Source organism: Chlorocebus sabaeus, chromosome 19 (assembly GCF_047675955.1).
Source record: "Chlorocebus sabaeus isolate Y175 chromosome 19, mChlSab1.0.hap1, whole genome shotgun sequence".
NCBI classification, from domain to species: domain Eukaryota; kingdom Metazoa; phylum Chordata; class Mammalia; order Primates; family Cercopithecidae; genus Chlorocebus; species Chlorocebus sabaeus.
In genome coordinates, this window is record NC_132922.1 from 30,203,043 (window position 1) to 30,225,887 (window position 22,845).

The 22,845-nt window shown below is 45.8% G+C and overlaps 1 protein-coding gene and 1 pseudogene across 1 annotated transcript in view; both read left to right on the forward strand.

Moving 5' to 3' along the window:
• The window catches only part of CRKL (CRK like proto-oncogene, adaptor protein), a 36,273-nt gene extending 14,750 nt beyond the window's left edge, over positions 1-21,523 (forward strand). The window contains exons 2-3 of the mRNA XM_073006975.1: positions 2,037-2,502; positions 17,510-21,523. Coding sequence (XP_072863076.1) covers positions 2,037-2,502; positions 17,510-17,644 — 601 coding nt within the window. The 3' untranslated portion in view covers positions 17,645-21,523. The remainder of the gene's footprint in view (positions 1-2,036; positions 2,503-17,509) is intronic.
• LOC119622576 (small nucleolar RNA U3) lies at positions 14,540-14,635 on the forward strand (annotated as a pseudogene).
• Positions 21,524-22,845: the final 1,322 nt, after the last annotated feature.

Below are 22,845 nucleotides of genomic sequence, written 5' to 3' on the forward strand. Positions count from 1 at the left end.
GTTCTTACTATTCTTGCTAGCTATTTATTTTTTATTTTATTTTATTTTGTTTTTTTGAGACAGAGTGTCACTCTGTCGCCCAGGCTGGAGTGCAGTGGTGTGATCTCAGCTCAATGCAAGCTCTGCCTCCCGGGTTCATGCCATTCTCCTGCCTCAGCCTCCTGAGTAGCTGGGATTACAGGCACCCACCACCACACCTGGCTAATTTTTTGCATTTTTAGTAGAGACGGGGTTTCACCGTGTTAGCCAGGATGATCTTGATCTCCTGACCTCGTGATCTGCCTGCCTCGGCCTCCCAGAGTGCTGGGATTACAGGTCTGAGCCACTGTGCCCGGCCTCTTATTTATTTATGTTTTGAGACAGAGTCTTGTTCTGTTGTCCAGGCTGGAATGTAATGATGCAGTCATAGCTCCCTGCAGCTTCTAACTCCTGGGCTCAAGTAATGCTTCTGCCTCAGCCTCTTGAGTATCTGGGACCCCAGGTGTGTGCCACCATGCCCAGCTAATTTTTTGTCTTTTTAGTAGAGACAGGGTTTTGATATGTTGGACAGGCAGGTCTCCAAGTGATCTGCCTGCCTTGGCCTCCCAAAGTGCTGGGATTACAGTTCTGAGCCACCACTCCTGGTAGATTTATTATTTTTAACTTGGCAAGTCTGTAAGCCCTTTTTTGTTCCTTTTTTTCCAAGGGGCCAGAGGTAGAGGCCTTTGTCATTTTCTGTGTGTCCAGGGAAGTGTGCAGGATGTATAAGCCATAGATTAGGAGTGGGAGGAAGAGTGTGTGGTGGTTGTGACAAGGGTCCAAAGGAAGGCAGCTTCCGAACTTACTTGAGATTATAAAAATAAATTTAAACCAGGTATCTCTGTGTAATCGAAAGGTTTCTGTAAAACAGAGATGAAGTGTATGTGTGTGTATATACTTGTCATTTGAAAAGACATTCAGAATAGTAACTTTTGGGACAGTACAGACTACAAAAATTACAGCATGATAGAACCTTCTTAACTACTAAGAATATAGAAAGGAAAATAAGGCCTGGCATGGTGGCTCACACCTGTAATCCCAGCACTTTGGGAGGCTGAGGCAGGTGGATCACCTGAGGCCAGGAGTTTGAGACCAGCCTGGCCAATATGACAAAATCCTGTTTCAACTAAAAACACAAAATTTATCTGGGTATGGTGTTGCACATCTGTAATCTCAGCTAGTCGGAAGGCCGAGGCAGAAGAATCACTTGAACACCGGAGGCAGGGGTTGCAGTGAACTGAGATTGCGCCACTGTACTCCACCCGGGTGACAGAGCAAGATTCTGTCTCAAAAAAAAAAAAAAAAAAAGTCTGGGCTCGGTGGCTCACACCTGTAATCCCAGCACTTTGGGAGGCCGAGGCAGGTGGATCACGAGGTCAGGAGATCAAGGCCATCCTGGCTAACAAGGTGAAATTCCGTCTCTACTAAAAAATAGAAAAAATTAGCGGGGCATGGTGGCATGTGCCTGTAGTCCCAGCTACTCAGGAGGCTGAGGCAGGAGAATTGCTTGAACTTGGGAGGCAGAGGTTGCGGTGAACTGAGATACCACCACTGCACTCCAGCCTGGGCAACAGAGCAAGACTCCGTCTCCAAAAAAAAAAAAGTAGGGGCCAGGTGTGGTGGCTTATGCCTGTAATCCCCAGCACTTTGGGAGGCTGAGGTGCGTGGATCACCCAATGTCAGGAGTTCAAGACCAACTTGGCCAACATGGTGAAAACCCTTGTCTACTAAAAATACAAAAAAAAATTACCCGGGCATGGTGGTGGGTGCCTGTAACCCCAGCTACTCGGGAGGCTGAGGCAGGAGAATCACTTGAACCAGGGAGGCAGAGATTGCAGTGAGCTGAGATCACGCTATTGCACTCCAGCCTGGGCAACAAGAGCGAAACTTGTCTCAAAAAAAAAAAAAAAGAAAAGGAAAATAACTTATTGTAGAGGAAAGTGGTTTATTAAGAAGTTTGACAGGCACTGGCTTAGAGTAAGATTTTTCTCTTATAGTAATTTTCTTTCTCTCTTAAGGTATCCAAGCCCACCAATGGGCTCTGTCTCAGCACCCAACCTGCCTACAGCAGAAGATAACCTGGAATATGTACGGACTCTGTATGATTTTCCTGGAAATGATGCCGAAGACCTGCCGTTTAAAAAGGGTGAGATCCTAGTGATAATAGAGAAGCCTGAAGAACAGTGGTGGAGTGCCCGGAACAAGGATGGCCGGGTTGGGATGATTCCTGTCCCTTATGTTGAAAAGCTTGTGAGATCCTCACCACACGGAAAGCATGGAAATAGGAATTCCAACAGTTATGGGATCCCAGAACCTGCTCATGCATACGCTCAACCTCAGACCACAACTCCTCTACCTGCAGTTTCCGGTTCTCCTGGGGCAGCAGTCACCCCTTTGCCATCCACACAGAATGGACCTGTCTTTGCGAAAGCAATCCAGAAAAGAGTACCCTGTGCTTATGACAAGACTGCCTTGGCATTAGAGGTAAAATCTGTTCAGACTAGCTTTTTGGGTCCTTTGACATTTGGTTTTAATTTTTAGTTTTAGTTTCTGCTCATTTAAGCTTGTATTCATGGAATTAGAGCACTAGATGATTTTGGAAGATACGCACTGTTAGCATTTCATGTTTAAATTTTTTTACAGAGACAAGGTCTCTGTTAAAAAGAGTTGTTTGCCCAGGCTGATCTCGACATCCTGGCCTCAAGCAAATCCTCCTACCTCAACCTCCCATAGTACTGGGGTGACAGATATGAGCCACCGTACCCGGCCTGTTATTAGTGTTTCACAGCTTGTTTTGTTCTTTCCTATTCCTTGTTTGTCCCACATTCTCAGCCTCCTTGCTCTTTTTTGTTCCCAAAGCCTAACAGATTTAGTTTTGCAGTCATTGGTTTTTCTTCCAGTAAGGAAAGATAATAATTAAGGAAGACCCATGACCTACAGGCAAAATCAGCATACAGATATATAGCTACTTGTATGGTTCTGTATTTCTAACATTGGAATCAGTTGAGAAATACGAAAATGTCTTAAAATTTCTCTTGAACTTGGTAGAGGAATTAATTTTTTTTGAGACAGAGTCTTGCTCTGTCACCCAGGCTGGAGTGCAGTGGTGCGATCTCTGCTCACTGCAAGCTCCGCCTCCCGGGTTCACGCCATCTCCTACCTCAGTCTCCCGAGTAGCTGGGACTACAGGCACCTGTCATCATGCCCAGCTAATTTTTTGTATTTTTAGTAGAGACGGAGTTTCACCGTATTAGCCAGGATGGTCTCGATCTCCTGACCTCGTGATCCACCTGTCTCGGCCTCCCAAAGTGCTGAGATTACAGGCGTGAGCCACCGTGCCCGACCCAGGAATGATTTTTTTGAGATGGAGTCTCGCTTTGTCACCCAGGCTCCAGCACAGTGGCATGATCTTGGCTCATTGCAACCTCCACCTCCCGGGTTCAAATGATTATCCTGCCTCAGCCTCCCGAGTAGCTGGGATTACAGGTGCCTGCCAGCATGCCCATCGAATTTTTGTATTTTTAGTAGAGATGGGGTTTCAACATGTTGGCCAGGCTGGTCTTGAACTCCTGACCTCAGGCGATCTGCCTGCCTCGGCCTCCCAAAGTGCTGGGATTACAGACATATATGACCACACCCAGCCATAGAGGAATGATTTTAAAATACATCAGCCCTTGCTTGTTACAGGTTTTGTAAATTAGAATAGCATGAAATAGAACTTGAACATTTTAATTACCAAGTCATTTTCTTTTCTTTTTCTTTTTTTTTTTTTTTTTGAGACAGAGTCTTGCTCTGTTGCCTTGTTGCCTAAGCTGTAGTGCAGTGGCGTGATCTTGGCTCACTGCAACCTCCGCCTCCTGAGTTCAAGAGATTTTCCTGCCTCAGCCTCCCGAGTAGCTGGGACTACAGGCACGCACCACTATGCCCAGCTAATTTTTGTATTTTTAGTAGAGATGGGGGTTTCACAATGTTGGCCAGGCTGGTCTCGAATTCCTGACCTCAGGTGATCCGCCCGCCTCAGCCTCCCCGAGTGCTGGGATGACAGACGTGAGCCTCCGCACTCAGCCATGTCATTTTCTTCTAACTAAACATTACAGAAGACTCTTTCTCAGCTGGGCACAGTGGCTCATGCCTGTAATCCCAGCACATTGGGAGAGCGAAGCTGGTGGATAACTTGAGGTCTGGAGTTTGAGACCAGCCTGGCCAACATGATGAAACCCTATCTCTACCAAAAAATACAAAAATTAGCCAGACGTGGTGGGCACACGCCTGTAGCCTCAGCTACTCAGGAGACTCAGGTGGAACAATTGCTTGAACTGGGGAATTAGAGGTTGCAGTGAGCCGAGATCATGCCACTGCATTTAAGCCTGGGCAATAGGGTGAGACCCTATCTCAAAAAAAGGGGGGAGAATGTTAAGAGAGACCCCAAGTGCAGTTCAGAAGGATGAAGTAAGGGACCCTGTTGCTTCAAATAAAACAAATCCTGACTCACCAAACAACCTGCCCACAGATAAAAGTTGTCTAGAATTGGTTTGTCCATAGGTCGTCCTCAGTGTTTTTTTGTTTTTGTTTTTTGTTTTGTTTTGTTTTGTTTTGTTTTGAGATGGAGTTTCACTCTTGTTGCCCAGGCTGGAGTGCAATGGCACAATCTTGGCTCACCGCAACCTCCGCCTCCTGGATTCAAGCGATTCTCCTGCCTTAGCCTCCAGAGTAGCTGGGATTACAGGCATGCGCCACCATGCCCAGCTAATTTTTTGTATTTTTAGTCGAGACAGGTTTCTCCATGTTGGTCAGGCTGGTCTCGAACTCCTGACATCAGGTGATCTGCCCGCCTCGGCCTCCCAAAGTGCTGGGATTACAGGTGTGAGCCACCATACCTGGCCCTCAATTTTTCTTTGGACCAGTAGTAGTATCTGAATGAACTGCACCTGAAGGTTTGTTTCAATGTTTGATTTTTGTCTCCCTTTCATGTTGGCTATAAGGAAAGAAGGAGCATCTGAGGCTGTGGTGGGGGTCTGGGACTGAGAGTCTCCAGGTCTGAGGAGGCTGCCTCCACAGATAGGAGTGCTGGCTGAGCAGGCCTTCCAGCTTTCTTTCCTTCTTTCTTTCTTTTTTTTTTTTTTTTGAGATGGAGTCTCATTTGTTGCCTAAGCTGGAGTACACTTGGTATAATCTCGGCTCACTGCAACCTCTGTCTCCTGGGCTCAAGCGATTCTTCTGCCTCAGCTTCTCAAGTAGCTGGGATTACAGGTGCCCGCTACCAAACCCGGCTGTTTTTAGCAGAGATGGGGTTTCACTATGTTCGCCAGGCTGGTCTTGAACTCCTGGCCTCTGATCCTCTACCCGCCTCAGCCTCCCAAAGTGCTCGGATTACAGGCGTGAGCCACTGCGCCTGGTCAGGCCTTTCAGCTTTCTCACCCCCACACAGACCGGCCTAGGCACAGGTGCATGCCTCTGGCCTGGTCTACACCTCAGCACCTTAGAATAACATGGGATGCTCTGGGCTGTTAATATGTTGTAGCATGCATTGTGTTTTCAGCCTTTTGAGGCGTTTTCACATCCGTCATAGCATAGGATTGGGGAGCTAGGAGTCAGAGCGGGTGTGACTCGTGTGTATTTGGCAGCTGCTCGTTGAGAACCTTGAAGGTGGAGGCTCCCAATCAGAATTTTAGGTACCTGCCTGTTGACCTCTGGCTCTAGGATTGTATGTTTTAGAAACCTGTATCTAGTGTGCGTGCGTGTGTGCTCATTGGAGCGAGTACTAGGAGGTTGTAGGGAGGAACATTAGGTATTACAGAAGGGATCATTTAGAGCTTGGTGTGTGGGTGGATAGGTAGGTGCCCGAGACAGGTCAGGTGTAGGAGGAAGGAAGCCTAGTTAATGATTGTGTATTTTAAGATAACCTACATACTTTGCCATTACATAGCTCCTAGTCTCTCTGGCCCCAGAGAGAGGTTCTCCACACCTGAGCCTCATGACACTAACCCAGCCCGCTGAGCTTCAGCAAATGGTTTTTTTCGTGCTTGAATGAGAGAAAGTGTAAATAGGACCTGAGAAATAGACCTTTACCAAATTCCATTTAATGGTATTTCGCTTTCTGTATATTTAAATGAAACTTTAGGTTATAGCATAAGTTAAAAAAAATTTTTTTTCCCCGAGATCGAGTCTCTGTCACTCAGGCTGGAGTGCAGTGGTGTGATCTCGCTGCAGCCTCCGCCTCATGGGTTTAAGCAATTCTCATGCCTCAGCCTCCTGAGTAGCTGGGGTAAATATTTTTTTGATTGTTACCTTCTAAAACTATTATTAGGATAGTGGTGCCTGTCTGATCTTGTTAAAAACAACTCTTGGGACTTTTGCAATTAGGTTACTAGGAAAAGTATTAAAATTAAAATGAGAAACAGACAACTAGGACAAAATGTGCCAATAATTGAAGCTTCATTATTCCCCTAGATAGTATTACAGAGAACAATGATGGCTTAGGTGACTTTATACCTTAAATTATTTTACAAGTTTTTTTTTTTTTTTAAATAAAACTTGATTTTCAAAAGAGTATTCCTGTAAGTAAAGAGGTATTTCAAAACCTGTCTGTGTTTAGCTATTTTCTTTTCTTGCTGACTTTTCTGTAAGAAGAGAGTTGATCCTGAGATTTGATTTGAAGGGGAATACTTGGTATCTGTAAGGTGAGTAGAGCTTGTGTGATGAGACTAATGTCACTGAATAGCTGTAGATAGGTGAGCATGCTGGGCAAAGGGCAAAAGTGGCAAAAGACAGCCAGGGCAGTAGGCTGTTGCCATATCACGAAGGGCTAAGCTGAGGAGATTAACAGTTTTCTTGCATTGCCTTCATTTGAGTCATGAAACAACCAGTTTCTCACAACTGACAAGGTCAGGTTTGCAGGCAATTTCTTTTTATTTATTAATTTTAAAATTTAGAGCAAATGCTTGACTCTCATGTAATAATATCATTCTCATTCATTTGCATTCCAGTATGCTTTTCTGACTAAAAAGAAAGGGAAGAAATATCTTAGCAACTTTAAAATTGTACTTAACCCTGGGTACACACACCCCTGAATATTTGTATGAAAATTTGTATTCAAATGTCTAAATGCAGCCTCAGCTGTGCTTTTCCCCCATGGTATGGTATAAGAAAACAGTTGGTGACACAAGCTGGGGATCTGTGGGAACTGAAGTCAGTGGTACAGATCGTGTGGAGGAAAAATAGTTTCCCAGGCTTGCAAGTGAGACTTAAAGTGATTTGGGATGGAATTGATAGAAATCAAGCAGAAAGGTTGTATTGATACCTTAGGTCATTTAGTCTAATCATTTTCCCAGTGCTTTTAGCCCTCTTCAGAGTCTAACTCCATGGCCCTCCAGTCTCAATTTGGACACCTCCAAAAAAACATCACTTCAACAAAAGTTCATTGAGTGCCTATTATGTGACAGGCTGGGAACTTGGGATACAGTAGTGAACAAAACAAAGATGTCTTTCCTGTGGAACGTGTGGAACATAACAGTTTCATGTGGTGCTGTGTCTCATGTTGTATGGCTCTGGTAGCTGACAAGTCTTGTGTTCTGGCTCTCCACCAGGGAGAAAGAAGCCACAGCCAGTCCCCTTCCTGTGTTTGGCTAGCCCAGTGTGTGGACTTAAGTGCATGGCCTCATAGTTGTCCCTCTTGAGTTTTGTTGTTGTTGTTGGTTTGGTTTTTATTGATCTTGTCATACCATCTGTGTACATCTCTGAATCCTTTTCTTTTTTTTTGAGATAAAGTCTTACTGTGTCGCCCAGGCTGGTGTGCAATGGTATGATCTCGGCTCACTGCACCCTCCACCTCACAGGTTCAAGCAATTCTCCTGTCTCAGCCTCTCGAGTAGCTGTGATTACAGGCGTCTGCCAACCACGCCTGGCTAATTTTTGTATTTTTAGTAGAGAAGGAGTTTCACCATGTTGACCAGGCTGGTCTCAAACTCCTAACCTCAGGCAATCCGCCTGCCTCAGCCTCCCAAAGTTCTGGGATTATAGGCATAAGCCACCACGCCTAGCCTCTGAATCTTTTAAAATCCTGATGTCATCTAGCGTATTCATTACCCTCCAGTGTCCTAACTGCAGGTTTTGTAAAAGCACCAACTAGATCTTTGTACTAAAGTCCTTCTCTGCAGCCTCTCCAGATCTGCCTCTTATATCTATAAAAAGACAATGAGGCCGGGCGTGGTGGCTCAAGCCTGTAATGCCAGCACTTTGGGAGGCCGAGACGGGCGGATCACGAGGTCAGGAGATCGAGACCATCCTGGCTAACACGGTGAAACCCTGTCTCTACTAAAAAATACAAAAAAAAAAAAAACTAGCCGGGAGCGGTGGCAGGCGCCTGTAGTCCCAGCTACTGGGGAGGCTGAGGCAGAAGAATGGCGTAAAACCCGGGAGGCAGAGCTTGCAGTGAGCTGAGATCCGGCCACTGCACTTCAGCCTGGGCGACAGAGCGAGACTCCATCTCAAAAAAAAAAAAAAAAAGACAATGAGGTTGATCTGGTGTGACTTGGTGGGCTCATGCTGCTTCCAGATGCTCTACTTCCCATTCTGAATCCTCACAAACCATCTGTTAGCTAATTGCATCCAGAATTTTTTCTGGGATTCATTTCAAGCTCACTGTTTTACATTTTATGGAATTTGCCATGTTTGTTTTGACAAAAAAAACGAGGGAGACTTGACCCTTTCTAAATCTTCGAGTGTCCTATGATGTAATTTCTCTGACGAGACTAGTCTTGGACTCTTACTCCTGCTTGCCAGTGTATTTGGTCAACTCTTACGTACCTGTCCTTTTCAGCATGAGAACACCCTTTCATCATCTTTGGTGCTCTTTTTTTTTTTTTTTTTTTGACATTTTTTTCTTAGTGATGCTCAGTTCTTTGAGCTCACCAGCATCCTCAACATTCTTCTCTTCGTTCCTGTACTTGCTCTGTGTCATCTGTGATTGCGTTTTGTTTGCTTGTTTGTTTTTGAGACGGAGTCTCGTTCTGTCGCCCAGGCTGGAGTGCAGTGGCCGGATCTCAGCTCACTGCAAGCTCCGCCTCCCGGGTTTACGCCATTCTCCTGCCTCAGCCTCCCGAGTAGCTGGGAATACAGGCGCCCGCCACCGCGCCCAGCTATGGTTTTTTGTATTTTTTAGTAGAGACGGGGTTTCACCATGTTAGCCAGGATGGTCTCGATCTCCTGACCTCGGGATCCGCCCGTTTCGGCCTCCCAAAGTGCTGGGATTACAGGCTTGAGCCACCGCGCCCGGCCTGTGATTGCGTTTTTATAATTTCTTCTTGGATTGTCTTTGCCCCGTTTCAAAACCTGTAGTCATTTGGATTACATCAGGTCTCTGTGTCTTCTGAATTGGCCTTCCCAAGGGCCCATGATACAACTTCCTTCACTGACTGAGCTGGAATTATCAGATTCCCACTTTACCAACTGGTTTTGCTTCATTGCTTAGAGTTAAATTTGTATTAGCATTTTCTTCATTGCTGCTTCTACTTGCTGAGGTGAAGTAATCTACAAAGTAAGTTTAGGTTTAGGTAATACTGATTATACTTTGTAATCTCTTAGGGATCATCATGAGTTCCTCCTACTGGGTAGCCTGCAGTGCTGTTGGGCCTGTATGTATTCATCATGAAGCATCTGACTCAGGGATCCATGCAGCAAGCTTACAGCCTCCCAGTGTAACAGGGCTGCTGTCTCTCACTTCCCGTCACGTTCTAGCAACGTGAAGCCTTCTTACCAAGGCTTCTCGGAAAGGCCCACAAGTTAGCATTCACCTTAAGCAAGAATCTCAGGTGTGTTCTACCCATGTCGTGGTGGTGTGTGTGGATGTCTGGTGCCCGAGGAATCATTTCCACTCGCCTCCTTGGACCTTTCTTTTGTCAGGACTGGCCAGGATCCTCTTCCACCCTTCTGTCTTTGACATTGTGTCAGTTGTCCTTCACAGCATCTCAGCTTTATTTCTTCGGTACCAAAAGTGCTTTTTTTCCTTGATTATAATACCATGCAAACATAGGAATCTTTAGAAAGTCCTTCAGAATTTTAGAAGATTCTCCTATTTAAAAATATATACATATATGTGTTTGTGTGTGTGTGTATATATATATATATTTTTTGAGATGGAGTCTTGCTCTGTTGCCCAGGCTGGAGTGCAGTGGCGCGATCTCAGCTCACTGCAACCTCTCCCTCCCGGGTTCAAGCAGTTCTCTGCCTCAGCCTCCCAAGTAGCTGGGATTACAGGTGGCCGCCACCAGGCTGGGCTAGTTTTTGTATTTTTAGTAGAGATGGGGTTTCACTGTCTTGGCCAGGCTGGTCTTGAACTCCTGACCTCATGAGCCACTGTGCCCAGCCCAGAAAAAATATATTTATTTATTTATTTATTTTTTGAGACGGAGTCTCGCTCTGTTGCCCAGGCTGGAGTGCAGTGGTGCGATCTCGGCTCACTGCAAGCTCCGCCTCCTGGGTTCACGCCATTCTCTTGCCTCAGCCTCCCAGAGTAGCTGGGACTACAGGTGCCCGCCACCACGTCCGGCTAATGTTTTGTATTTTTAGTAGAGACAGGGTTTCACCGTGTTAGCCAGGATGGTCTCGATCTCCTGACCTCGTGATCCACCTGCCTCGGCCTCCCAAAGTGCTGGGATTACAGGTGTGAGCCATCACGCCCAGCTGAAAAAAAATTTTTTTAAAGGTTTTTGTTCCTCTTTCCTAAAGTGTAAATTAAGTGAGAATGCCATGGAATTGGGGCCCTGGTGTGGTTCAGGCAGGGCCTGTCCCATCCTGGTCATTATGCTGACTTCTGTTTTCTGTGATAGCTGTTTTCTGATGATAGCTGTTCAGTGAGAAGAACCGCCGGGCGCGGTGGCTCAAACCTGTAATCCCAGCACTTTGGGAGGCCGAGACGGGCGGATCACGAGGTCAGGAGATCGAGACCATCCTGGCTAAATATGGTGAAACCCCGTCTCTACTAAAAAATACAAAAAACTAGCCGGGCGAGGTGGCAGGTGCCTGTAGTCCCAGCTACTTGGGAGGCTGAGGCAGGAGAATGGTGTAAACCCGGGAGGCGGAGCTTGCAGTCAGCTGAGATCCGGCCACAGCACTCCAGCCTGGGCGACAAAGCGAGACTCCATCTCAAAAAAAAAAAAAAAAAAGTTTATTCTCATTACTGCTCCCCCACTAAGAACTTGAGGTTTATATAATTTGCCAGCAGTCCACCTTCTGTCTATGAATTTACCTATTCTAGGTATCTGATATAAGTAAAATGATACAATATTTGTCCTTTGGGTCTGAATTATTTCATTTGGTACAATGTTTTCAGAGTTCATCCAGGTTGTAGCATATATCAAAACTTCATTCCTTGTCCCAGCATGGAGTGGCTCACACCTGTAATCCCAGTGCTTTGAGAAGCCAAGGTGGGAAGATCACTTGAGGCAAGGAGTTTGAGACCAGCCTGGGCAACATAGCGAGACTCCATCTATATAAGAAATTAAGATAAATACTTCATTACTTTAGAGCGAATAATATTCCATTGTTATGTATATATCACGTTTTGTTAATCCATTTATCTCTTGATGGATACTTGAGTTGTTTTCGTTTTTTTGGCTATAGGGAATAATGCTGCAGTGGACATTGACACACAAATGTTTGAGTTCTTGCTTTCAGTTATTTTGGTTATATATCTTGGAGTGGATTTCTGGGTCAAATGGGTAATTCTGTGTTTAGCTTTTTTTTTTTTTTTTTTTTTTCCTTGAGACGGAGTTTTGCTTTGTTGCCCAGGCTGGAGTGTAGTGGCACAATCTTGGCTCACTGCAACCTCTACCTCCTGGGTTCAAGCGATTTCTCCTGCCTCAGCCTCCCAAGTAACTGGGATTACAGGTGCACGCCACCACACCCGGCTAATTTTTGTATTTTTTAGTAGAGACAGGGTTTTGCCATGTTAGCCAGGCTTGTCTCGAACTCCTGACCTCAACTGATCTGCCCACTTCAGCCTCCCAAAGTGCCAGGATTATAGGCATGAGCCACAGCACCTGGCCTGTGTTTAGCTTTTTGAGGAACAAACTGTTTTCCATAGCAGCTGTACCATATTCCATTCAACCAGCAGTATGTAAGGGTTCCCTTCTTCACTGCCAAAAAAAAAATTCTTCCACATCTTCACCAACACTTATTATTTTCCATATTTTTTATTATAGCCATCCTAGTAGGTGTGATGTGGTATCTCATTGTGGGTTTTTTTTTTTTTTTTTTTGAGACGGAGTCTTGCTCTGTCGCCCAGGCTAGAGTGCTGTGGCTGGATCTCAGCTCACTGCAAGCTCCACCTCCCGGGTTTATGCCATTCTCCTGCCTCAGCCTCCCGAGTAGCTGGGACTACAGGCGCCCGCCACCTCGCCCGGCTAGTTTTTTGTATTTTTTAGTAGAGACGGGGTTTCACCGTGTTAGCCAGGATGGTCTCGATCTCCTGACCTCGTGATCTGCCCGTCTCGGCCTCCCAAAGTGCTGGGATTACAGGCTTGAGCCACCACGCCTGGCCTGTTTTGTTTTGTTTAGACCTAGTCTTGCTTTGTCACCAGGCTGGGGTGCAGTGGCGCAATCTCAGCTTACTGCATCCTCAGCCTCCCCGGTTCAAGCGATTCTCCTGCCTCAGCCTCCCAGGTAGCTGGGACTACAGACATGTGCCACCACGCCCAGCTAATTTTTGTATTTTTAGTAGAGACGAAGTTTCACCATGTTGACCAGGATGGTCTCGATCTCTTGACCTCGTGATCTGCCCGCCTTGGCCTCCCAAAGTGCTGGGATTACAGGCATGAGCCACCACACCCAGCCTATTCTTGGATATTTTTATTTTAGATGCTATTGTAAATGGAATCCTTTTTTTTTTTTTTTTTTTTTTTTTTTTGGAGACAGAGTCTCGCACCGTTTCCCAGGCTGGAGTGCAGTGGCACGATTCTTGTGCCTCAGCCTCCTGAGTAGCTGGGACTACAGGTGCCTGCCTCCACTCCCAGCTAACTTTTTTATTTTTGGTATTTTAGTAGAATTGGGGTTTTACCATGTTGCCCAGGATGGTCTCGAACACCTGAGCTCTGGCAATCTGCCCTCCTTGGCCTCCCAGAGTGCTAGGATTCAGGCATGAGCCACTGTGCCCCGCCTGGAATTGCTTTCTTAATTATTCATTACCAATATATAAGACACAACTGATATCTATGTGTTGATCTTGTACCCTGCAACTTTGCTGAATTTGTATCTTTTCTTGTGGAATCTGTGAACTTTTTTGTATATATGATCGTGTCTTGACTTCTTCCTTTTCAAAGCCCATATACTCTTGTACCATGGCATACTGGCCTGTGGTATCTTTAGCCGTGCCACCTACCCTTCCCAAATAAAATCTCTGTTAACCAGTAAACAGCCCTCTTGAATCAAGTTACTACTCTGAAGGATAGTGGTAATTTTAAGGAAGAAACCGAGTCTTCAGTATTAAAACCCTATTAGATAGCATTCAGTTGTGGGCTTGAGCGCATGAGATTACTTGACTGCTACCCAGGGCACACAGACAGGGAGCCTAGCCCTCTAAAGCCTCTATCTCTCTGGTTACTCTGATTCGGGTGCAGGTGCACAGAGAACATAGGGGCAGGCAGTGGACCCATGCAGCTCCGTGAGGGCCAGGGGTGTTTGTCTCCTTTGTGTCCCCTCTCGTATCTCTCCACAGCCTACACATAGATCTTCAATATTTGTTGAATGACTAGAGGAATAAAAGCCACAGAGAGCAGGATGATACCTGTGTGGTGATTATAGTACATGGACTTTGTTTTGTTTTAGCTGTTTTCGGGGCTATAAGCGCCTTTGAGAATCCAGTGAAAGTTGTGCAGTCTTCAGAAAAACAACATACATTCATGCATTTGCATACAACTTGGCAGGATGTTCTTTGGTCACGGAGACCCATTCACGTCACCCAAGTTAGAATTTATGATTCTAGTGTCACCAGTGTACTCCTGATCTTACTTTTATGTAACCTGAAAGCATGAAATCTCAGAATATCAGTACAGGGAGTGGGGACTGATTATGGAACCAAAAAACTGCTGTGACGGCCAGTGCTTGGGCCCTCCAGTGCCTTGACTGCTCTTTGAATCAAGTGCTACATGCCAGTCAGTAGAGTCTTTTCCTGGACAACACTCTGGACAAGTAGGGCTGTAGGAAACTATTGCCAGCAGCAAGAGGTACCCTCTTGCTATTTAACTCTTGGTAGACATAAAAGGGCTGACTAGTGTCCCTGGCGTATGTGTTTTAGAGTTAATGTGTCCACTCCCCAGGTGCTAAGTGCGGCCAGCCCCAAAGATAGTATTTTGACAGTACTAATAATGATTAGGATTGTCCTGTTCCATAGGGTGAAAATTAATAAAGATAATGCATTAGGTATGTGCTTCCTCTTAATCTGTTGATAAGGTCAACCACATCTTCCAGATGTAGTTTGCCCCTTGAACCAAGTTGGTATCTACCTACATCAAGATTGATCTGCCCTCTGACTGCACTTTCAGGGATCATTTCTATAGTTCATTACTAGAGAAGTTTCTCTGAAGGTGTAGAGCACCAAAAAAAAAAAACAAAAAAACAAATTGATCTGCCCTCCAGAGTGAGTGCTTCTTTGAACTGGATCCATGTACCATGAACCCAGAGGAAGAATAGGGAGTGATGAGGGAAACAGCAAGGTGACTGCCAAGCTACCAACCATTTTAGGTTGTGCTCAGCACAAGCACTGTTCGGTAGAGCCATGGAAGAAGCTGGTCCATAGCCAGGCCTGTAACTGGGCAGCAGGCTGCATAACAGCCAGGATGTCTTTTCTGTGTTAAGATAGAAAACAGCATGAGGAATGATGATGGTGTTTTAGCATGTGGAAACTCCTGCAAGGCCACAATGAGGCACTAGTGGTCAAGGGGCCACCAGAAGTCTCTCAGCCATTCTCTTCCTAGGCTGCTCTTTGACCTACTTCTGCTGGTCAAGGTTCCCTCTAAGCAGTAGCTCCTTGATCCTGTGCTCTGCAGCATTGATTTAGTAGTGTTTTTCTGCCACTTGCTGCTTTTATGTGTCTTCTCTCTCTCTCTTTTTTCTTTTTAATAGAAGCTAGGTCTCACTATGTCACCCAGGCTGGTCTTGAACATGTGGCCTCAAGTGATCCTCCTACCTTGACTTCCCAAAGTGCTGGGATTATAGGCGTGAGCCACTGCGCCTGGCTACACCAAGTGCAGTGACATGATCTTGGTTCACTGCAACCTCCACCTCCCAGGTTCAAGTGATTCTCCTGCCTCAGCCTTCTGAGTAGTTGGGATTACAGACATCTACCACCACACCTAGCTGATTTTTGTATTTTTTAGTAGAGACGTGGTTTTGCCATGTTGGCCATGCTGGTCTCGAACTTCTGACCTCAGGTGATCCACCTGCCTCGGCCTCCCAAAGTGTTGGGATTACAGATGTGAGCCACTGCGCCCAGCCTTTTTCTTTTTCTTTTCTTGAGACAAGGTCTCGCTCTGTCACCCAGGCTAGAGTGCAGTGGCATGATCACAGCTTACTGCAACCCTGCAACCTCTGCCTCCTGCACTTAAGCGATCTTCCCACCTCATCCTCCCAAGTAGCTGGGACTGCAGGTGCATGCCGCCATGCCTGGCTCATTTTTGTATAGAGACAGGGTTTCACTGTGTTGCCCAGGCTGGTCTTGAACTCCTGGGCTTAAGTGATCCACCCGCCTCAGCCTCCCAAAGTGCTGGGATTACAGGTGTAAGCCACTGCGCCCAGCCACTTCGTGTTTTTTACACTATGTTATTATCTAACAAAGATTCATCGTGTATCCCACTTAAAAGACAAGTTTTTTGAGGATACGAACTGACCTGCCCATTTTCCATGGAATAGATGTTCAGTAAATTTTATTTAATTGTTTAGGTAGGATCATGTAGAAAGTATCCTGTTAAAGACCGCCAGACTCACAAGTTAATTGGAAGGTATGAGGTGTGAGTGTTCTTGGTAGCTTTCAGTCCCTAGCCGCCTCATCTCCATCTTCCCTTTGTCTTCCTTGGCTGCTTAGTATCCATCACAGTAATTTATTAGACCCCGTTTTCAGCCTGTTCCTCGTTGGTTTTGAGAGGACCCTTGTTGGTGACAAGGTTGGAAATCTTCTATATACAGTGCTGTGCTTCTCAGTGCTAATTCCAGCTCTTCCCTTCGTGCATCCAAAGGGTATGATCATTAGAGGGGGCATGGGGCTGGGTTCTACTCAGGAATCTCTACTCAAGTAACAATCATTTGATTACTGTAAGACCCTTTCAAAGTTGGAAGGAAACTGAGACTTGGAGACCTTAAGCAGTTTGCTACAGTCATGTAATTTCTAAAAGTGGCAGAACCAGGACATTTGTTTGGTGTCCTACATGTTCCAAAGTTCATGGCATGGACCACTGGACTGTGCCACCTTGTGCCTGTTTTTATTTTGACATGTAGTCTTGCTGTGTTGCACAGGCTGACCTCAAATTCCTGTGCTCAAGCAATCCTCTCACCTCAGCCTGCCAAGTACCTGGAACTACAGGCACGCACCACTATGCCTGGTTCTGTATGTGTTTAAGCAGACGAAAGCTTATTTCTTATTGTCTTAGATCTTAGGTGTGTCTTATATTCAAGTAGTGTTTTTATGGACCTGAGTACACAAAATAGAATCTTAGATTAGTGCTCTGCTGAACAGAGAGCACAATGTCTACAATGGCTACCACCTGAACGTCTTTTTTAAAAATACACCTTTTTGTGTGATTTGACTTTAACCATTCTCAGAATCATGTGTTCATTTCTATCCTGTTGGGGTTAGTAGCCAAAATAGAGGGTTGGTTTGGGGAGGAGCTGCTTTGTGCTCAAAAGCTATTTGTGCGTGTGTGTGTTTTTGTTTTTTTGAGACAGGGTCTCACTCAATTGCCCAGTCTGGAATGCTATGGAACGATCACGGCTCACTGCAGCCTCAGCCTCATGGGCTCAAGCCATCCTCTCACTTCAGCCTCCTGAGTAGCTGGGACTAGAGTCATGTACCACTACACCCGGCTAATTTTTCTATTTTTTAGAAGAGATGAGGTTTCACCATGTTGCCCAGGCTGGTCTCGAACTCCTGACCTCAGGTAATCCCAGGAGTTCAAGGTACAATGAGCTGTGATCGTGCCACCGCATTCCAGCCTGGGTGACAGACCCTGTCTATAAAAAATAAAAAATTAATGTGCATGGTGGTGCATGCCTGTAGTCACAGCTATTCAAGAGGTGGAGGTGGAAGGATCACTTGAGCCCAGGCGTTAGAGGTTACATTGAGTAGTGATCTCACCACTACACTCCAGCATGGCTAACAGAGTGAGACTCTGTGTCTAAATAATAATGTATGGGCCCTTTGGATAAGGTAGTGTTTGTGATTTAATGTAAACTGTCTTTTTCTTGTTGCAGAGAAATGCTAACTTTGTCTTCTTCATCCATACAGGTTGGTGACATTGTGAAAGTCACAAGGATGAATATAAATGGCCAGTGGGAAGGCGAGGTGAATGGGCGCAAAGGGCTTTTTCCCTTTACGCATGTCAAAATCTTTGACCCTCAAAACCCAGATGAAAACGAGTGATTGCCGTTGCCCCGTTTCCTGCTGCTTTGTTGTTCTGCCTGTCCTAGTCTCCTTTGAAGTGGGAAAGCATTCTCTCTCATAGGCAAGTCACACTGCATTGCCGAAGTCCAGCTTTCTGCAGACTGGCAGTCGCACACACATTTGGAATGCACACAGCGACTGCCTCCTGACGTTTGTATCATAGTCGTATTGTCAAAGAGTAGCCGATTTTAGAGTTCTTTTGGATCATAAACTGGAAATACTGATGGAAGCACACAAGTGGAGAGAAGTTGACGAGGAAAGGGTCTTCCTTCTCATCGCTGCCTGTTTGTACATGGGACTGATTCTATCGTGTTCACCAGAGAAAGCCTGAGGCCATGGCGAGATACTGCATGTTTGCTGTTCCACAAAGCAGTGGCTCAGCTGCCATCTTGCTTTTCTTTGGACAACAGGAACTGAACCTTAAGGAAGAGAGAATTCTGTCCTAAAACTCCAAAATCCGGCTTTTTTTTTTTTTTTCTTTTGGTTTGGTTTGGTTTTGGAAAACTAATTAGACTTGTGTGGGGTTTTTTTGTTTTGTTTTGTTTTTTGTTTTTTTTGAGACGGAGTCTCGCTCCATCACCCAGGCTGGGGTGCAGTGGCGCAATCTTGCTTTCCTGCAGTTTCCGCCTCCCGGGTTCAAGCAATTCTCCTGCCTCAGCCTCCCGAGTAGCTGGGATTACAGGCGCGCACACCACGCCCAACTAATTTTTGTATTTTTAGTAGAGACGGGGTTTCATCATGTTGGCCAGGCTGGTGTCGAGCTCCTGACTTCAGGTGATCCACCCGCCTCAGCCCCCCAGCGTGCTGGTATTACAGCCATGAGCCGCTGCGCCTGGCCTAGACTTGTGTGTTCTAAACAGGTTAAGTAGCAGGTTGGGTTTTTATGATAGTGCAAGGAATGACACATGCCTCTGAGCTTCTAAACTGAAGCTGCTGTAACTAAAGGAATCTGAAAAGAACAACCCTGAAGCAGAGGCCTTTATTGTCTTAGTTGCCAGTAGTAGTTTGTTTTGCCATGTAGCAGAAAACACACAAAATAATGCAGCTGTGGTGTGCCATGCTATGTGCACAGCCCCTTGGATTACTTTGTTTTAAAAAGCATCAGAGTTGGGGGGTACTTTAGGGAAACCTTTGCTTACCTTGTTTGCCAGTGATAAGAGCAGTGGGTTGGAGGGCAGTTGGCCAGTTTTCTGTTCAGCTTTTCAGTGAATGTACCCCTTTAAGGTTAAGACTTAAATTCCCCTAAAAAGTGGGGTTGTTCATAGAATCACTGGACTCATTAAGGAATCGTTAAATTCCACTCACTGAAGCCCAGACCTCCGTACCCAGGCCCAGTCTCACCAGGCTGCCAGAGAAAGTTGGTGCTGCTGATACTGGTCTCACAGTCTAAGTAAGTGTCTGATGCTCCCAAGCAGTGGAAATGCAGGCTCTGGAAATTGGTTAATGTATTTGATGTCTTAGTGTTTTAGTGACTAGGGAGACCATTAACCAGTTTATCATTAACCACTTATCAGTGTATTGATGTTAAAGTATTTCCCTGTTAGCTAAAAGAGGCCTGTTCATACAAGCCAGCTGATATATACATGTGGTTCATCCGTCATCTGCTGCTCATGGCAGACTAGAATTCTGGGAACCCTGTGCAATTCAGTCTGTTCTCCCTTCTGGGCCCTGGTAAAGACAAGCCTCAGCTTATAGTGAACACAGCAGACCTAGAAATGTAGCAACAGCCTAATGAGTAACTGTCATTTACTGAGTATCTGCTGTGACTGTGGCCCCGTCTGGAGGTTCCTAGGTTTTGAGATTTAGAACAATGCCTTCTGGAGACAGAACCAGCAAAACAACCATTTTTCAATTTTTCTTTAAATCAGTATTCCATTAGGCAGATAACTGCCATATTCATGAATCTTGAGAGTGTTCCCTGTGACAGAATTAATGGTCAGTTGGGAAAACTATCACCATGGCTTCCCATCTGTGGTTCTCCTCTAAAATTCTTAGAGATTAGCCCTTCCTTGCCAGTGAGAACGGTGGCTGCCTCCTGCTCTGCATGGTCTGTGGCAGTTGCCGCTTCTGGTTAGGTGTGTCAGGTTGGCTTATTTTGGGTTCAGGCCTGGTGTAGCACCCACAAGTGGCAGATATATCACAGAGTCCCCAAACTCTGCCTAGAAACAGTGTTTCCCCTTTAGCCAGTGACCTGGTTCATCCCTGCCCAAGTTGAGCCCTGAGTGGAGTTTCCGGCAGAGGGAAGAATGTGCCTTGTTCAAGGAGGGCACAGACCCTTAAGCCTTTTTCAACCAGATTTAGCTGAAGGACTTGACACCTTTGAATTACAGCAGTTGACTTAGAGCGCAAGAAGTCTGTGGCCATTTTGGAAAGCAAGGTTTCCTTTCAGCCCTGTCTACTGACCAATACCCCGACTCACCTTGTGTGGTGCACTTCAGAATCAGATATACCTAGAGTATACCTGTGGTTTGGTTTTATAATTAATCAGCTCATTACTTCAGCCCATGAAAATGGCATCCAGGGCTGTCAGGAGATTCAGAGCTCAAAACAAGGCGAGCTTGAGTTCTGCACTCCTGATATGTGCCAAAAGTAAAACTTTTTGACTTACAACCTTGTCAGTTTTTTAAATCAGGCAGGGATATTCTCTTTTTCACACTAAACATATGAAAGCAGCACCCATGCCTCAGCTCAGCTTCGTGCCTGGGTTCCCCACTGGCCTGGGAAGACAGTTGTGCTCCATAGAGCAGTGCAAATCTGACCCAGAGGGTGGGTGTTCATAACTGCTCCTTGCTCTGCTCTACCATGTTTTAAGAAATATTTGGATGTTAAATTAACTCATTATGGTTTTTCACCTGGGAAGGAAACAAATTACATACTAGAGGGCATTGACTGGTTATAAACTTGTATATTCTGGGAAGGACCTGCGGTACAGGAGTCAGCCATGTCTGTGCTGTGTGGAACCACCTGACGACATGGTTAACGAGGAAGATGATGTGTTGACCGGCTGCCGTTTGAGGACTTTGGTCACCCAGACTAGACACCTTCTGTGCTCATGTTTGGAAAGCTGAAAGGGAAGGACAGCTGTGCCCTCCTGGGAGCTCACGTGTCCCTGGCACTGTGCTAGCTTTCCTTTACAGCTGTTTACAGACAAGGCAGGCCTGAGGAGGATGGCCACTGCTCTTGTGATGTTTGCTCAGAGGAATATGAACATTTTATTTTTGAAAAGGGATGATGTGGTTTTGTGCCAGGTGTTTATAATTTAATCCTTTAATATTATGGTTATTAACCTCTTAAACGTGAAAGAATTCTTGATTGTTTTAACACAGTACCTAAGACTAATGCTTTCTGTGGACACCACTGAGCTCTGCCTCAACTCCACCCTCTGGGACCGGAGAACTATGCCCCTGGAAACTGCTGTCGGTGTGGACACTGTGCTGGTTCTATTTTCTAAAGGAGTAGACAGGTCTCTGAGACAGGATCGTTGTCCCTACAGGAGGAACAGTGGCCTTGCTTCTTAGACGGTCTTCACTGTGTGTTTTAAAACAAAAACAACAACAACACCGTAAAACTCTTTTGACCTGTAATTTAAAGATCATAAACTTCAGGCAATAATATTTTCTGTGTAAGCTTTTAAAATTATTTTTGGGGATCATAGCTTGTTTTATTTTGTGCTATAAAATTAACAGTATTAAATGACTTATATTCTTAGAACACATTGAGTGTCTTTTCTTAACAGATTAGTGCCTTTTTATTTTTGTATTCCGTTTTACGTTACTGGTCCCAGCATCAAAACCCTTGTTTCCATGGCCTGTTTGTATATTGTCTCAATAAAACTTGCATCAGCCGGTGGTGGCGGCAGCTTCGGTGTTTCAGTGTCTCCTCAGTCAGCCCCCACTAGCCTCCTGGCAGTTGAGCAGTGGTGAAATCTCTGATGCTCCTCAGTGACCCCTTAGTGCTGCTGCTGACCAAGAGCTAGAATGAAGTCTTGGCATCCGCCCATTCCAACACTCGGGCACCCAGAGGAGAGCACTTGGGGTCTCCCTCCAAAAGAGAAAAAATCTGACTCCCAGAGTGTCTGCCTTGTAGGTACTGTACGGGAGCCTAGTGTTTGGCCTTTTTGAGCATGGGGCAATAGTTTCCACAGGTTGCACCACCACAGAGAACTTGGATTTTTTTCCTTCTAGGCACCCATATCTGAGGCTTCTAGTAAATATTTCTTCAGCTTGAGCTAACCAGGGTTGAATGGTTTCAAGCAGAAGTCATGGGAAGTGAGCAGCCTCATCGCAGGTCAGGGCATGATACTTATGCGGCTTTCTTGAATCCTTTTCTGTTTTTGGCTGTACGTGGTTCTCCTGATGAACTTTGGGAGACCTCCAAGTGGATTGGCTTGAGGTGTTGGGAGGCACACTGACACTCCCTCAGCCAGGGCCTTGTCTCTCCTACTCCCAGCTCTCAGTACATTTTATCTTTGACTTCACTTGTACTCTGTTCCCATAACTGTTTGTGTATTGAGAGGTGCATATTTTCTTGTAAAACCTCAGGAAGCCATTTTTAAAAATTATGGCTGGGTGTGGTGGCTCATGCCTGTAATCCCAGCACTTTGGGAGGCCAAGGTGGGCAGATCTGGAGTTCAGGACCAGCCTGGCCAACATGGTGAAATCTCATCTTGCCAAAAAATATAAAAGTTAGCCAGGCGTGGTGATGCACGCCTGTAGTCCCAACTACTGTGCAGGTAGGACCAAGGTGGGAAGATCTTTTGAGCTTGGGAGGCAGAGGTTGCAGTGAGCAGACATACCACTGCACTCCAGCCTGGGTGACAGAGGGAGATCCTTTCCCCACCGCCCCCTGAGACAGTCTTGCTCTGTCGCCCAGAGCTGGAATGCAATGGTGTGACCTCAGCTCACTGCAACTTCTGCCTCCCAGGTTCAAGCAGTTCTCCTGCCTCAGCCTCTCCTGAGTAGTTGGGATTACGGGCGTGTGCCACCACGCCCAGCTAATTTTTGTGTTTTTAACAGAGACAGGGTTTCACCATGTTGGCCAGGCAGGTCTTGAACTCCTGACCTCAGGTGATCCACCCGCCTCAGCCTTCCAAAGTGCTGAAATTACAGGCATGAGCCACCGCGCCCAGCCAAGACCCTGTCTTAAGAATAAATTTACCAGCACTTTGGGAGGCTGAGGCA